Source organism: Lontra canadensis, unplaced genomic scaffold (assembly GCF_010015895.1).
Source record: "Lontra canadensis isolate GAN:19392208 unplaced genomic scaffold, GSC_riverotter_1.0 scaffold118, whole genome shotgun sequence".
Taxonomy (NCBI): domain Eukaryota; kingdom Metazoa; phylum Chordata; class Mammalia; order Carnivora; family Mustelidae; genus Lontra; species Lontra canadensis.
In genome coordinates, this window is record NW_022631112.1 from 2,592,803 (window position 1) to 2,607,395 (window position 14,593).

General features: G+C 39.2%; 1 protein-coding gene across 2 annotated transcripts in view; it reads left to right on the forward strand.

Moving 5' to 3' along the window:
• PDHX (pyruvate dehydrogenase complex component X) overlaps positions 1–14,593 on the forward strand; it is a 67,375-nt gene that overhangs the window by 137 nt on the left and 52,645 nt on the right. The window contains exon 1 of one of the 2 annotated variants that reach the window (XM_032841045.1): positions 118–326. The exons of the other annotated variant lie outside the window; for it this stretch is intronic. Within the exon in view, the coding sequence (XP_032696936.1) occupies positions 167–326 (160 nt within the window). The 5' untranslated portion in view covers positions 118–166. Of the gene's footprint in view, positions 1–117; positions 327–14,593 lie in introns of those variants that run through there. 2 annotated transcript variants of the gene reach the window in all.

Genomic DNA, 14,593 nt, shown 5'->3' on the forward strand with positions numbered 1-14,593 from the left:
CCGGGAGGTGGGGCGAACGAGGTTGGAGGCGGGACTAAGGAGGGCTTCTTGCCTCTGAGATGCCCAGGGAGTTCGGGGGCGTGGCCAACATGACAGGAGGCGGGGCCCGTCTTGCTGACGGGGCCATCAGGCTGTGCTGCGGGCAGCCCGTGACAAGGCCGGGAAGATGGCGGCCTCCTGGAGGCTAGGCTGTGACCATCGGGTGCTGCGCTATCTCTTGGCCTTCGGCGGGTGCCGAAGACTAGAGCTGGTGAACGGCGCTTCCGGGTGGTCTGTCGGGCGCGGAGCTAGTTGGAGATGGCTTCACAGTACGCAGCGGCTGCGGGGTGAGTGGTCGGGGTCGCTCAGCTTCTGTGTGTAGCTGAGTAATGGGCCTGGGCCAGGGGCTTTTTGATTCAGGGCCCATCTGGGTCTGAAGGTGCCCGGGGCTCTCTGTTCTTGAGACCTTTTCTTGGGGAGGGGTCCGCCGACTTGGCCTAGTGTATGCCGCGGAGGGTTTTCTTGGGAGCTGGAAGAACCTGACTCCTTTCCTGGGCCCCTGGTTGGTATGGCTTCTCTGTGACCTTGCCTTGGAATTTGGGTTATTTGTGACGCGCAGCGACAGGTCCTAAACGCTTTTCTTCAGGCCACTTCTCAGTTATATCTCAGGTTCCCCTAGAGCTGTCAAGCTGCCCAAGGTTGCTGAAATTCAAAAGCCTCTGGTAGCAGTTCGTATTCATTCTCTGGGCCCATCTCTATGGGGAGGTCTTTTCTTCCAGGCCCCTCGGGTTGCCCCGCGCGACGACTCGCAGAAGACATACCTACGGCATCACAGACTTGGTGCACAAGAATATTTTAAGCAAAATATGCGCTTAAAAGAGTGGCAATTTAGGAGGGGAATCATACCAAGAAGTTATTAGAAAAAAAACTGGCGTTAAGTAATGACATTAACACTGTTCACGCAATTCTTTTAGTATTTAACAGGATGCAATATAGTATGCCAGGCATTGTTTTTTCTTTACGGGGGTGGGGGGGATATGGCTAACATTTTGTGTGTGTGATGTATTACCTGCCAGTCATCCTGGCACTCCACGGTATGAAACTAGGTGCAGTAGGCAGTGCTTAAATATTCTGAGCTACCTGAGACTCAGAAAAAAAGTAAGTTACGAAGAGTCACAAGATGAGTGCACTGAGATTTTAAGATTTGGTAACGAGAACAATTTATTTCAGTTTCTTCGGCTTAATATTTAATAAAATACCTCTTGGAGTAGTAGTACTTTAACTGTGTATAGAATTCCCTGTTTTCCCTTTCCTCATTTTGTTAAATATTAAACTTTCCTATAGCCCCCAGATATTCCATCTGGGGTGGAGCTCAGCCATCTTCATTTTACAAACTACCTTTGGTGAATTGTGTTTTATGTTAGTGTTTGATGGGCTGCACTTTGACACTCACTACCTTCAAAAATCATGAAACAGTAAAAGCTCAGTGTTGGAAATAATTTAGGAAGAGTGTTGGTTTTTTTTTTTTAATTCTTATTTAAATTTTAGCTAATTAACATACAGTGTAATATTGGTTTCAGGAGTGGAATTTAGTGATTCATCACTTACATATAACACTCAGTGATCATCGTCACAATTGCCCTTAATACCTGTCACCCACTGAGCCTATCCCCCACCCATCTCCTTCCATCAACCCTGAGTTTGTTTTCTATAGGTTAGAGTCAATTATGGTTAGTTTCCCTTTCTCTCTTTTTTTTTTTCCTTCCTGTGTATTCATCTGTTTTAATTCTTAAATTCCACATATGAGTGAAATAATATGGAACTTATCTTTCTCTTACTGATTTATTTCATTTATCATAATATACTCTAGCTCCATCCACATTGTTGGAAATGACAAGATTTCTTTCTTTTTGATGGCTGAGTAATATTCCATAGTGTATATAAACCACATCTTCTTTATCCATCAGTCATTGGACATTTGGGCTCTTTCCATATTTTGGCTATTGTGGATATTGCCACTATAAACAACAGTATGCATGTACCCCTTAGAATCTGTATTTTTTTTATCCTTTGGGTAAGTACACAGTAGTGCAATTGCTGGGTAATAGGGTAGTTCTATTTTTAACTTTTTGAGGAACCTCCATATTGTTTTCCAGAGTGGCTGCACCAGCTTGCATTAGGAAGAATGTTCTTAACCTTGTTTGTAAAACAGATTCTTTAGAGAATCTTTGAAAGCTTTAGACCTACTCTACAGAAAAAGGGACAAAAAAGTGCATGCAGTTTCAGGGGTCTTCTTTTTTCTTTTCTGCCTCTTACAGTTCTCCTATATTTATTTTTTAAACATTTTTAAATTTAAATTCAATTAATTAGCATACAATGTATTACTGGTTTCAGAGGTACAGACCTGTGATTCATCAGTCTTAATATAATACCCAGTGCTCATTATATCACATGCCCTCCTTAATGTCCATTGCCCAGTTACCCCATTTGTCCATTCCCCTCCCCTCCAGCAGCCCTCGGTTTGTTTTCTACCATTAAGGGTCTCTTATGATTTGTGTCCCCCTCTCGTCTCGTTTTGTTTTATTCTTTCCTCTCTTCCCCTGTGATCCTCTGTTTTGTTTTTTAAATGCCACATATCAGTGAAATCAGATGATAATTGTTTTTCTCTGATTGACTTATTTTGCTTAGCATAATACCCTCTAGTTCCATCCATGTCATTGCCATTGCAAATGGCAAGATTTCAGGGGGTTTTTTGATGGCTGCATAATATTCCTGTGTGTGTGTGTGTGTGTGTGTGTGTGTATGTATACACCGTATCTTCTTTATCATTCATCTGTTGATGGACATCTGGGCTCTTTCCATAGTTTGGCTCTTGTGGACATTGCTGCTATAATCATTGGAATGCAGGTGCCTCTTCAGATCACTACATTTGTATCTTTGGGGTAAATACCCAATAGGGCAATTGCTGGCTTGTAAGGTAGCTCTATTTTCAGCTTTTTGAGGAACCTCCATTCTGTTTTCCAGAGTGGCTACACCAGCTTGCATTCCCACCAACAGGATAGGAGGGTTCCCCTTTCTTCGCATCCTTACCAACATCTGTCATTTCCCGACTTGTTAATTTTATACATTCTGACTGGGGTGAGGTGGTATCTCACTATGGTTTTTATGTTATTTGTTGTTTCCCTGATGCCAAGTGTTGTGGAGCAGTTTTTCATGCGTCTGTTGGCCACTTGAATGTCTCCTTTGGAGAAATATCTGCTCATGTTTTCTGTCCATTTCTTGATTGGATTATTTGTTCTTTGGTTGCTGAGTTTGGTAGGTTCTTTATAGATTTTGGATACTAGTCCTTTATCTGATATGTCATTTGCAAATATCTTCTCTTAGGGGTTTTCTTTAGACCCTGTTTAAGGACTCCTGCCTCTGGAAACTCACTTAGACAATCCTCATCTGAAGCATCATGACATTTTACCCACTCCACTGTGTACCTTGAACAACATGTCTAACTCAGCCTGAATGTCATCCATAAGAGAGAGAACACTATATCCCAAGAAAGCCATCTTTGTTTCCTAGTTCCTCCTCCTCTCCTGTATAAGGATCCTGGTGATTACATTGGTCCCACCAGGATTCTTTCCCTATCTCAAGGCCAACTCTTCAGCAACCTTCTTTCCTCCTTCAACCTTAATTTCTCCTTAACATATTCACAGGTTCTGGATGTTGGGATGTGGGACATCGAGGAGGGAAGGAAGGTGGGAGAGAGGCAAGGGTATTATTCTGCTACTCCAGTAGCTAACTGTTAATTGGGTAGCTTTAAGTTATTTGGAAATCTTGGGGTGTATTTTTTTTCCCTAATACTGAGCCCAAATTTGTCTCCTGACTTTTCACATACAGATTTTTTTTTGTTTTGCCGTGGTGAATGCACGTGGCAGTCCTTGAACTATTTGTTTTACAAAGCATGAATTACATGGTATTGCCTCATTTTTCACTGAGCTTGGTAGAAATTGTAGTTTCATAAAGCAAAGCAACTATTTGGTAATATATAAACTATATGAATTAAGTACACTTCCTGAATAATTTCCACACTCATACATCAACCAGGATCTTAAAGTCCATGGAAGTCACACTTGGGAGTTTTGGTTTCCTTAAGTGGTGTTTGTTGGCAGCATTTTTATGAGTCATGACCTATGCCCCGTGCTTAGCACTGTCTATGGATTGGGAAGTGGACCCTCGTCAGCCGTCACACATCTGTCAGCATCATGATCTTGCACTTCCCAGCCTCCAGGGCTGTGAAAAAATAAATGTTGCTAGTAAGCCACCAGTCCCAGGTATTTTGTTATAGCAGTCTGAAGGGACTGAGACACCGAGCAGTGGGGTCCTTTACTCAGAGCATATGTTCACAAGAAAGGCATACAAGTGAATAAAATTTGGTCTCTTCCAGCAGGAAAGAAGTTGGGGGAGTGGGTTTGAGTATAACAAGTAGCACCGATAGCTTACTATGTACCATGTACCCTTCTCAGCACTTGACATGACTTAACTCATTTAGTCCTCACAGCAGTTAATGCTGTGCTCTGGGGATAGAATGATTTCAGCCCAGCTCTGCCTGACACCAAAGCCTGTTTCCGTAACCACAGCCTACCTCAGTGTCTGTGGTGGCTTGGCCTTAGCCATCAGCAGAGCAGTGCCTGCACGCTGAAGCTGTGTTTACCAGGTGTGTATTCTGTGTGAACACCTATCCTTTTTTTTTTTTTAATAAAGTGAGACATATTTTAGTAATAGCTACACTGTGAAATAGTATTTCAGCAATAGTCCTGATAATCATACAGTCTAACAGTTACAAGTCTAGACTGTATATAAAGGGTGGCAGAACCATTTTAAGAGAGTTAAGAGTGTATGTTAATGTCCTCCCATTTCTAAGTTTCTAATTGATAATTGATGTACAGTTGATCCTTGAACAACATGGGGATTAGAGGCATTGACCCCCCCCCATACAGTTGAAAATTCATGTATAATTTTTGACTGCCCCAACTTAAGTACTAATAGCCCACTGTTGACAAAAGCCTTACCAATAACATAAACAGTGGATGAACACATATTTTGTGTGTTATATGTATTATATACTATATTCTTATATACGTAACTTTTTCTTCAAATGTTTTGGTATTTGGGCACCTGGGTGGCTCAGTTGGTTTAGCGACTGCCTTCGGATCAGGTCGTGATCCTGGAGACCAGAGACTGAGTCCTGCATCAGGCTCCCTGCTCGGCAGGGAGTCTGCTTCTCCCCCTGACCTCTCTCCTCTCATGCTCTCTCTCTCTCATTCTCTCTCTCTCTCTCTCTCTCAAATAAATAAATATTTTTTAAAAAAATGTTTTGGTATTTCTATCTACATGATTCATCTGTGTGATTTTTCAAATTTTTGCAAATCTCCAAAAAATTTCCCAGTATACTTACTTTTTAAAAACCTGTGTATAAGTAGGCCTACAGAGTTCAAACTCAAGGGTTTCCTGTACTCTGTTCAAGGGTCACCTATACTCTTAAGTGTTTCTTTTTGTCTCTGGCTTCATTTCATTTGCCTTTTACAGTAAAATGCATAAATGCCCAAACTTACACGTGTTCCTTTTTTTGCGAGACTCGTGTGAGTGGTGATTTCTTTTGTCCCGTTCCAAGATTGCAAAATAAATAGATTCAAGTAGAATTTTAATTTTATAATTTAATTGCAAGACCAGTGTTGCAAGCTGAAACCGCTTGTGTGGCGTTTGGTTTTTCCTGTTCAGGGGAGGTAGTTCTGCAGCCACGGACTGACTGACTACAGTTCTGGCCATCTTCCTTACAGATACACCATTGGATACTACGTGTATGAAAGAATCAGCAAAGCCCTTAAACAAAATGGGGGCAATGGTGATTTGATTTAATTTAATTTAATTTTATTTTATTTTTGTACTTGGTAGGCAGTACATTTACTCTAGCTAGTGATCTACTCAATACTTTGCTGCAATCAAGGGCATTCTTGTATTACATGAAAAATTTTAGGGGAGAATTAAGGTTGACTTATGTATAATTCAGGAGAGCGTCCTTGGGAATCTCCTAGTCTTGGTTTTTAGGGGGGTGCAAATCTATTTGAAAAATGATAAAGCTCTACCACTTTTTGAGACAAATGTGTACATTCAAAATTTTCTGTGTGCTTCCTGGAAGCCCATGGATCTCCCTGTAATTTATCTATAAACACTACCTAGTCTCCAGCCTATTTCCATAAACAAGTCTGTCATTTCCTGTAGAGAATGGTGCTACTTTGCAAGGATATTTACCCTCTCGGAGAACAGGAAATATATGTTTTTTATAGGAGTTCCCATTATAAACAAATGGCTAGAGAATACCTTTATAGAAAGCGAGTAATTTGGAAATCTTGATTCATACTATTCAAATGGGGTGACCTTCCCTGTGGTTTGAAATTTTTCTCATTACTTGAGTGCCAGCCTCCTAAATCTTTATGTAGGGTCCCGGCAGGGACTAGATAGCAATCTAAAAATGGCTGATTTGAGGAGAGTTTACTAAGTGATTTCTGTGAATTCAGGGTTTAGAGATGGTGCTATACTAAGGGGCTATTTAAAGCGAGATGCTCTCCCCACTCCTTAGCATGGAGAGGCTTGGGGAGAGAGCAGTTGCCAGACTAGAAGGGATGAAGCCTGAGGGGAGGATCCCTGAGGGGAGGATCTGTGGTAGGTGTGCAGTCCTTAAGTTAAAGGAGCCAACCAGCCCACGTGACCCGGTAGGGCGGGAGCTGGGGAAATAAATACCCTGACCTTGCTCTCCTTTCTCCCTTCATCTCCTGCTTATGCTGCCCCTTGGCTGAACCCAAGCGGAAGCCTGCGCCCAGGGAAGCCTAATGAAACACACAATGGTATGGGCAAAGCTGACAAGTAGATCTAGAGGGGCGAATGGGAGATCTCTCCCGTGCCCTCCTGACTGACCCCTGTCAGTCATTACACTTTACACTTCAGGTGAACACTGAGACTACCAGGTACTGTATTGTTTATAAATATGGTGGTTCTCATGCTACGAGGGAGGAAAAGAACTAGTTGTTAGACTTGGAAGAAGCCAAGTGCAGTTTCCCTGGATTGTGGCCCAAGGCCAGGGCCAGGCACAAGGGGGTAAGCACAGGGTCTATATAACTGACCTGATGTTCCTGTTTTTCTATAGGCATTTGAACAGCTGAATAGAAACCAAATCTATGTAGTTTATAGGGCTCTTGGGGCACTTTTTATATGAAGAAAGATTTTCTTTTTGGAGCCATGGCATCTAATTTTCATTTTTGTTATTTCACTTGTACTCATGATTAGAGTCATCCCTGACTCCTGACTTTCGTATGGCACATCCAGTCTATCAGAAATTCCTGTTGGCTCTAGCTTTTGTATGTAACCTGGCCACTCCTCTCCAGCTAGCCTGGTCCAGGCTACCACTATCTCTACTCTGAATTATTGGGGGAGTGTCCCAGGACATAGCCCTACCATCACTCTTGGTCCAGTATAGACTGTTCTCCATACTCTTTCCAGGCTGCTTCCTTTCCCTCTTTCTTTCTGTCTTTCTTTTTTTAGAGATTTTATTTATTTATTTGACAGAGAGAAAGAGCACAAGAAGGCAGAGCTGCAGAGAGAGTGGGAGAAGCAGGCTCCCCACTGAGCCGGGAGCCCAGTGTGGGGCTCCATCCTGGGACCCTGGGATCATGTCCTGAGCTGAAGGCAGATGCTTAACTGACTGAGCCACCCAGGTGCCCCCAACCTTTTTTCAAAGTAGGCTTCACGCTGGGCCTACTCATGACCTGAGAACTCATGACCCTAAGTTCAAAATCTGAGCTGAGATCAAGAGTTGGATGCTTAAACAGCTGAGCCACCTAGGCGCCCCCAGAGTTCTTTTAAATTATAAATCAGATCATGTCAGTTCTCTGCTGAAAACCTCCAGCACTTCTCTTTAAACTCAGAATGAGGTCTAAAGTCCTGACTCTGGTATACAAGGCCCTATCTTCAGAAATGCCTCTCATTTCTTTCTACCACTGCTAGAATGAAGGCCAAACATTTGGAAGATCTAATGGAAGATTCTGGGTGCCTTTTCAGTGTCTCACGTCAAATGGTCTAAATGGATAAAGGAGAATAGGTGACAAATTCATGGGTAGCTTCACTTTGTACTTAAAATTCTATTATTTTAAATTTTCTGCAACATTTGTAGTTGCTACCATCTCCAAGCATATGCAGTTTTATTTTTTTTTCTGTAAATGATACAAATTTGTGAACATAAGCCGTTTATGTGGAACTGTAACCAAGCTGTTTTTAACTGTGGTTATTTCTCTTGCTCAGAATTTTTTTTCAGGGTTTTCCATTGGTGTTTAAATAACATCAAACCCATTAATGAGGTATTAAAGTTAAGTTACAATAGTACTCTAAGGTACTGTAGACAACCATAAGGTAATAGTCCCAACATACTTTTTTAATTCACATGCTTATTTTTCATTTTCATTATATTTTGCACTCCAGCCAAACTAAGCTGTAATTCCCACCTTCTTTGCAAATGATGTTCCCCTCATCTGAAATATCTGCTCATTCCCTCACCTTTTCTTCTTTGCCTGGCATACATTTTTTTAAGTTAAAAAAATTGTGGTAAAAATATGTAAAATTCACCATTTTAATTATTTTTATGCATTCAGTTCCATGGCATTAAATATACATCTACATTGTTGTGAAACCATCACCACCATCCATGTCTAGAACTTTCTCATCATCCCAAACTGAAACCCCGTGTTCCTTGATACATCCCCTTTCCCCTCTCTCCCCAGCCCCAGGTGACCACCATTCTACTTTCTGTCACTGTGAGTTTGCCTGTTCTGAGTATCTCCCAAGGGCAGAATCCTACAACATTGGTCTTTTTGTGTTTAGCTTATTTCACTTAGCATAATGGCTTAGGTTTCGTCTGTTTCCTTGCGGGTATTCAAATTTCATTCCTTTTTAAGGCTGAGTCATGTTTTAGTGTATGTCTCTACCACATTTTGTTTATCCGTTCATCTGTTGTTGGACGCTGGGGTTGCTTCCACCTTTTGGCTAATGCGAATGATGCTGCTATAAACATGGGTGTACGGATATGTTCCAGCTCCTGCTTTCCCTTCTTTCGGGTGTATACCTAGACATAGGAGGCCTGGATGAAATGGTAATTGTGTGTTTAATTCTTTGAGGAATCATTTTATTTTTCCCTCGCAGCCACACCATTTTACTTTCCCACAAGCAATGCACAACGATTCCAATTTCCTCATCTTGCCAACACTTGTTTTCTCGGTTTTTGATAATAGCCGTTCTAATGCGTATGAAGTGAAGTGGTACTAGATCCTCTAGTACTTAGGTATATGTATCTCGACTGCCCAATTAAACCATAATCCTTTTGAGGTCAAGATTCTGGTCTTGTATTGGTCCAGGGCCAGGATAACAGGAGCTCAAGAGGCACTTACTGAGGGCCTAATTGGCTCATTAGCTTTTGGTAGAGAATGTTATGGGCAGCACCACTGAAAATAAAACATTTACTGATGATTTTAATGAGAGTTTGGTTTTCAGATGTGCACTTCAGTTAAAATAGAGGTCAAGAATTAGTAGACTGTAACTGTGAGAACAAAGGCCAGATTAGGTAAAGGAGAGAGTAGAAAGGAAACCTTCACCTTTAGGCCAGGGATGTGAAAGGAACTGTGATTCCATCTTCTATTACTTGAGGAAGGAGGCGTAAGGCAGGATATTGTGATACATCTAGCTAATTCTGGATGTCCGCAGAGTCCTCCCTGTTAACCATTTCTGTGCTACCTATTAGTAATAAGTAGCGAATGTTTTTGAGACTGACTGACTTTTCGCCCCACTTCTCCTTTAATCCTTACAAAGTCTGTATTTTACAGAAGAGGTGACTGAGGCACAGAGTGATTGAGTGACTTGTAAGTAGTGGATCTGTAATTGAACCTAGGCAGTTTGGTTCCAGTGCCTGTTCTCTGAATCACCACGGTATGCTGCTGCTTACTAGGATTTTTATAAAATTAACGAACCATTTTATTAAATAATAAAATATTTACCTTAACACAGTAATAGATGCCTATAGTTTAGTACTTAGTACTCAAAGAGTACTAAGAGGTTTATAGCAATACAGTGGATCTCTCCCTACTTCTTTCTAATAAGCACTGATAATGCTTATTATCAGTGCTTCCCCATTTTCTTTCTTATAAGCACCAAGTTTCATCTCTTAGCTTCGTTTCAGCATTTGCTCATCTTCCTATTTCTGTTTTACATATTATCTTTGGATGAGTGCTGGACAGGGCCATCCCCTAGGCTTTTGTTCCACCAATGTAATTATTTTTGCAATTCTTGGTTAAATCCATATTTAGTATTTACACCCAATAAATGTTACACACAACTCCATATTGTCCCAAATTATGATCGTTACCTTTCTGACTTTTTTCTTTTCCTGACATTATTGCCTTTTAAATTTTTACTCTAGTTTCCTCTGTCACTATTGCTGATTCATCCCACGCCATCTAATAGCTTCTCAGCGTGACTTTATTGTCAGTCATATCAGATAATTTCTCAGTTAATTTATTTTTTGCAGTTTCTGCATGCCTCCAGATGTGTTAGTTGAACCTCCATTCTAAAGGTTTAGAGAACCTCCATTCTAAAGGTCTTTTACCTTCTTCAGAGAAACAGTCTCCAGTGTCCCAGTGTTCTGTTGAAGGAGGGTGAGCTGTTACCTAGCACTGGACTGCAGAAGGGGATCGAGGGGATCCACGTATCCGCATCTCAAATAGCATTTACCCAAACGCCCACCCCCATTCCCCAGCTCCAAAGATCCTCAGGACTGCCAGTTCCTGGGCCTTTGGGGGATTCTGTTGTATGAACAGGTGATTAGCCTGGCTTTCCTCACTTCTCGCTTAGGATTCAGCTTTCTAGAATCTCTTCAGTCAGTTATTACTCATCCATTTACTTTCCTACTTCCAAAGTTGTGTGCTGTTATTCCTTCCTTTCTCTCTGTCCTTGTGGGTTTGTATCTAAAAATAACAAAAACAAAACTACCTTTTTTTTTTTTCTTTACTTAGGTTAGATTAGTATTGGGCAGGGAGTAAGATTGAATAAACGTAATGGGAGAAAACTGCTAAAATGTAGATTATAAGAAACAAAAGAAATAAAAAGTGCTTATGTAGTATCACCAACCAGAGAACCACTTCTGCCATTTTGGAGTATATCCTTTCAGTCTGTGTGTGTGTACAAGCTAAGCGGGTAGGAAATGGGTTATGCCATACATAGTGTTTGTGGGCCATCTTTTACCATGGCAAGACCTGTAAATGCCATTTTTACAAGTTATTCGTGCATCTTCTATTGTCCTTTGGCCTTTTCAGTTTATTCTTACACTGGTAGTACACCAAAATCACTGTTTGAATAAAGATGATATATAGGACAAGCACTCATTTTTTAAAAAAATTTGCTTTAGCCTCCTTTATTCAAAGCTCAGTGTTAATACTGTTTTGTGCCCTGGTGTTGATTTTTAAATTACCTGTACTTCTTCATTGTGCTTTATTTCATCCAGCCTGCAGATGGCAGAATTGTTTTATTTTTAACAGATATTTTAAAGGCTAATTATATGTAATGAGTTCCTGCATTAGAAAGAGAGGTGATTAAATGGGCAGCATCTCTCGCTATTAGAGAAGAAGCAGATTAATGTGAAGAACAGGGAGGCACATTAAGAAAGTATTGGATAATTTACTTCTTCACTTGGTCTATCTTCACGATTTTTTATGTATTTGCATTATGGTACTATAAATGGACTAGAGCCTGATGCTGAAGCGTTATCATATGTAAACTGCTATTTTTCCTTAATTTCCTTAGGCGCAGTAATGGAACTCAGATCTGCTTCATATTAACCACAAAGCAATTTGGTCTGCTTTTATATTTTAAGAGTTTGCATATATTGTTGTTGTTGTTATTTTAATCTGGAGATCTCTTTGAAGTGATGTATAGAACATTAGTTTAAAGGTTTGATATAATCAATTTTATGTGAAGTATGAGTGTTTTGTTCTTAGCATAAAAGAAGTTCTTTAGGGAACAAGAAGTAGAATTAGATTAGTATACCATATTTAAAGTTGAAGACAGAATTATTCTGCAGAAAGATTAGAAGAGCAGATTTGAGGAAATGCAGGAATTGCTTAGAGAAGCTTATAAAATTCAGTGATTGGTAGATTGCTTGTGTGCTTGATAGGACAAGTAAAACAACAATACACTAAGCAAAAAATTTTAATTTATTGTGTCATTCTGTCGAAGGAAAAAAAGATTAGGACAGTTCTAGTGATTTTTGAGACTCTACTTTTAAAAATCATTAGATTTTAAATATAAACTGGAAATGTACATTGCTGTAGTCATCTTAAAACTTTTTACATATGTTTTTAACTGCAGAAGTACAGACTTTATAAGCGATTAGCTATAACTTGTTAGTTTGCTAGAAAGGAGTAAAAGGCTAAGGCTAAAATAACTACCAAGGAGTTAAACTCTAACTAAAATTTGGGTGTATTTTTGAGTATTAGTTGAAATAACTGATATTACCCTTGGAGAAGAAAACACATTTCCTTTATTCTTATTCATAGTTGTGCCCAGTTACTCGTAGGAAATATAGTTGGTGCTCATTTCAAGGCCTCCTCAACTTGACGGGAAGAAGGTAGTGGGATGCACTGCTTACTGGGATGAAAAGGGAAGCTATATTTAGTTTATCTAATGAAATTAAAAATATTAAGTATAGGCCAAAATTCCAAGAAGTCTAGAAAAAATCCCAAACTATCTGAATAAAATTGACAACAGCCGTAAAGGGCAGATATTAATAATGTGCAGCCTGTCATTCAAAGCCGATGTGCTTGTATACTTATTTTCCACTGGAAAAATACATTTGGAAAAGATATATATAATGTTCCAGTCAAAAGAGAATATACTAGAGTGAAATATGTACCATTATGAGTAAATTGATGTTTATGTTTTGAAGTGATTTTCTGGTATTAAGGGTAGATTGGCTGGATTAATCAGAAAATACATTGCACGTTTTATTTCTGTAGTAAACTAGTGTAATCAATCAGGAGGTACTACCAAATAAGAGAGATGTCCAAAATGTCTTTCTTTGGTTTTTGTCACCTTCATTTCAGAGTCCGGATAGTGAACTATTACAGAATTTTTCTATTTTACGGTCATTATTCAGAGAAGCAATTTCAATTCATCCTTGAAGGGTGGCTGCATGAAGAATGATTATGTTCTTTTTATTTTTAAAGTATGAAAATTTTTGAGTCTGTGATGTGGTAATTTGGAAAATAATACTTAATAAATACAAAAGTTTCATAATATAGTCCTTAATGTCAGGAATAATGGAAATGTGAATGTCTCATAGGTGAGAGATTATAATAAGAGATAGAATCATAAAATAAATATGAATTCTATCTTGGCAACTGGAACCGAGCAAGATTTTGTTTTGGAAACTTGATTTAGTGTTTGTCAGAAATTGGAATCTGGACGTAGAATCACTGAAGTCCATTTATTTTGTTGCTTTGAAATGGAACTCTATTTGATATAAATTTCATATGTATGTGATTATGAAATAGTCTGTCTCATAATACCAGCCTTGAACTTTTTGAAGGAAGCAATATATTGGGCCTTTTTTGGAAGCTGTGTTTTTCAAGAAGAGGCTGATCTCTTACCATGGTGCTATTAGAAGGTAAATTTTTTATTTGCTTTTTTTTTTAAAAACCCCATTTGTCACTGTGAACTTAAAAAAATTAAAACTGGAGGCTTAGACTCTCCAAACATTTTGAAGGCAACTGTTTTTATTTGTTTTCTACATCAAGCCATGAGAAAATGAAAGAGGCACGTGCAATGTAATATAAGGGATAAGAAAGCTCATTTTATTGTTTTTAAATAGGGTTAGTTTATCAGCTTCGAGCACTTGGAATTAAGCATAGGCTTGTTACAGTTTGGATTTGGAGATGTACCACTAATGTTGTTTGCCTTAACATTTGCTAATGTTAAGTTTGCCTTGTGTGTGTTGTGTTTTCTCTAAGTGCATGTCCCTGAATTCTAATTCACTTAAAAATCTGGTGCTCTGGTGTGTTCTATAGACGGCACTGCGCTAAGGTCGGGTGTAGTAGTTTGCATTCTTTTCCACCCATTCAGTATCTTAATATGTCTATTTTAGTCCACGAGGACTTATTTTACTAAAGAAAAAAATGTGCAGATGTTTTTAAGCTGTATTACATTCGTGGTTTGAATCTTAACTAGACAGAGCTGGGAAATTAAATGAAACTGTGGTGGTAAAAGTTTTAGAGAAATGTAGTACACAGGAGTTGATGACCCGCGTTTGCCAGTCTCTTCTGTGATAAATGTGTTTTAACAATAAATCACATTTTAATAATAAATACATGTGTTAATAATAATACATTAATAATATATAATAAGGATTTATCAGGAATTAGGATAGTCAGTTGTGGCTGTTTTTCCTCCCTTATTTTCAAGATATAATGCACTTAATGATTACCTGCTTTCTTCTACATTTAAAATATTCAGTGTCAGTAGTAAAAATGGTTTT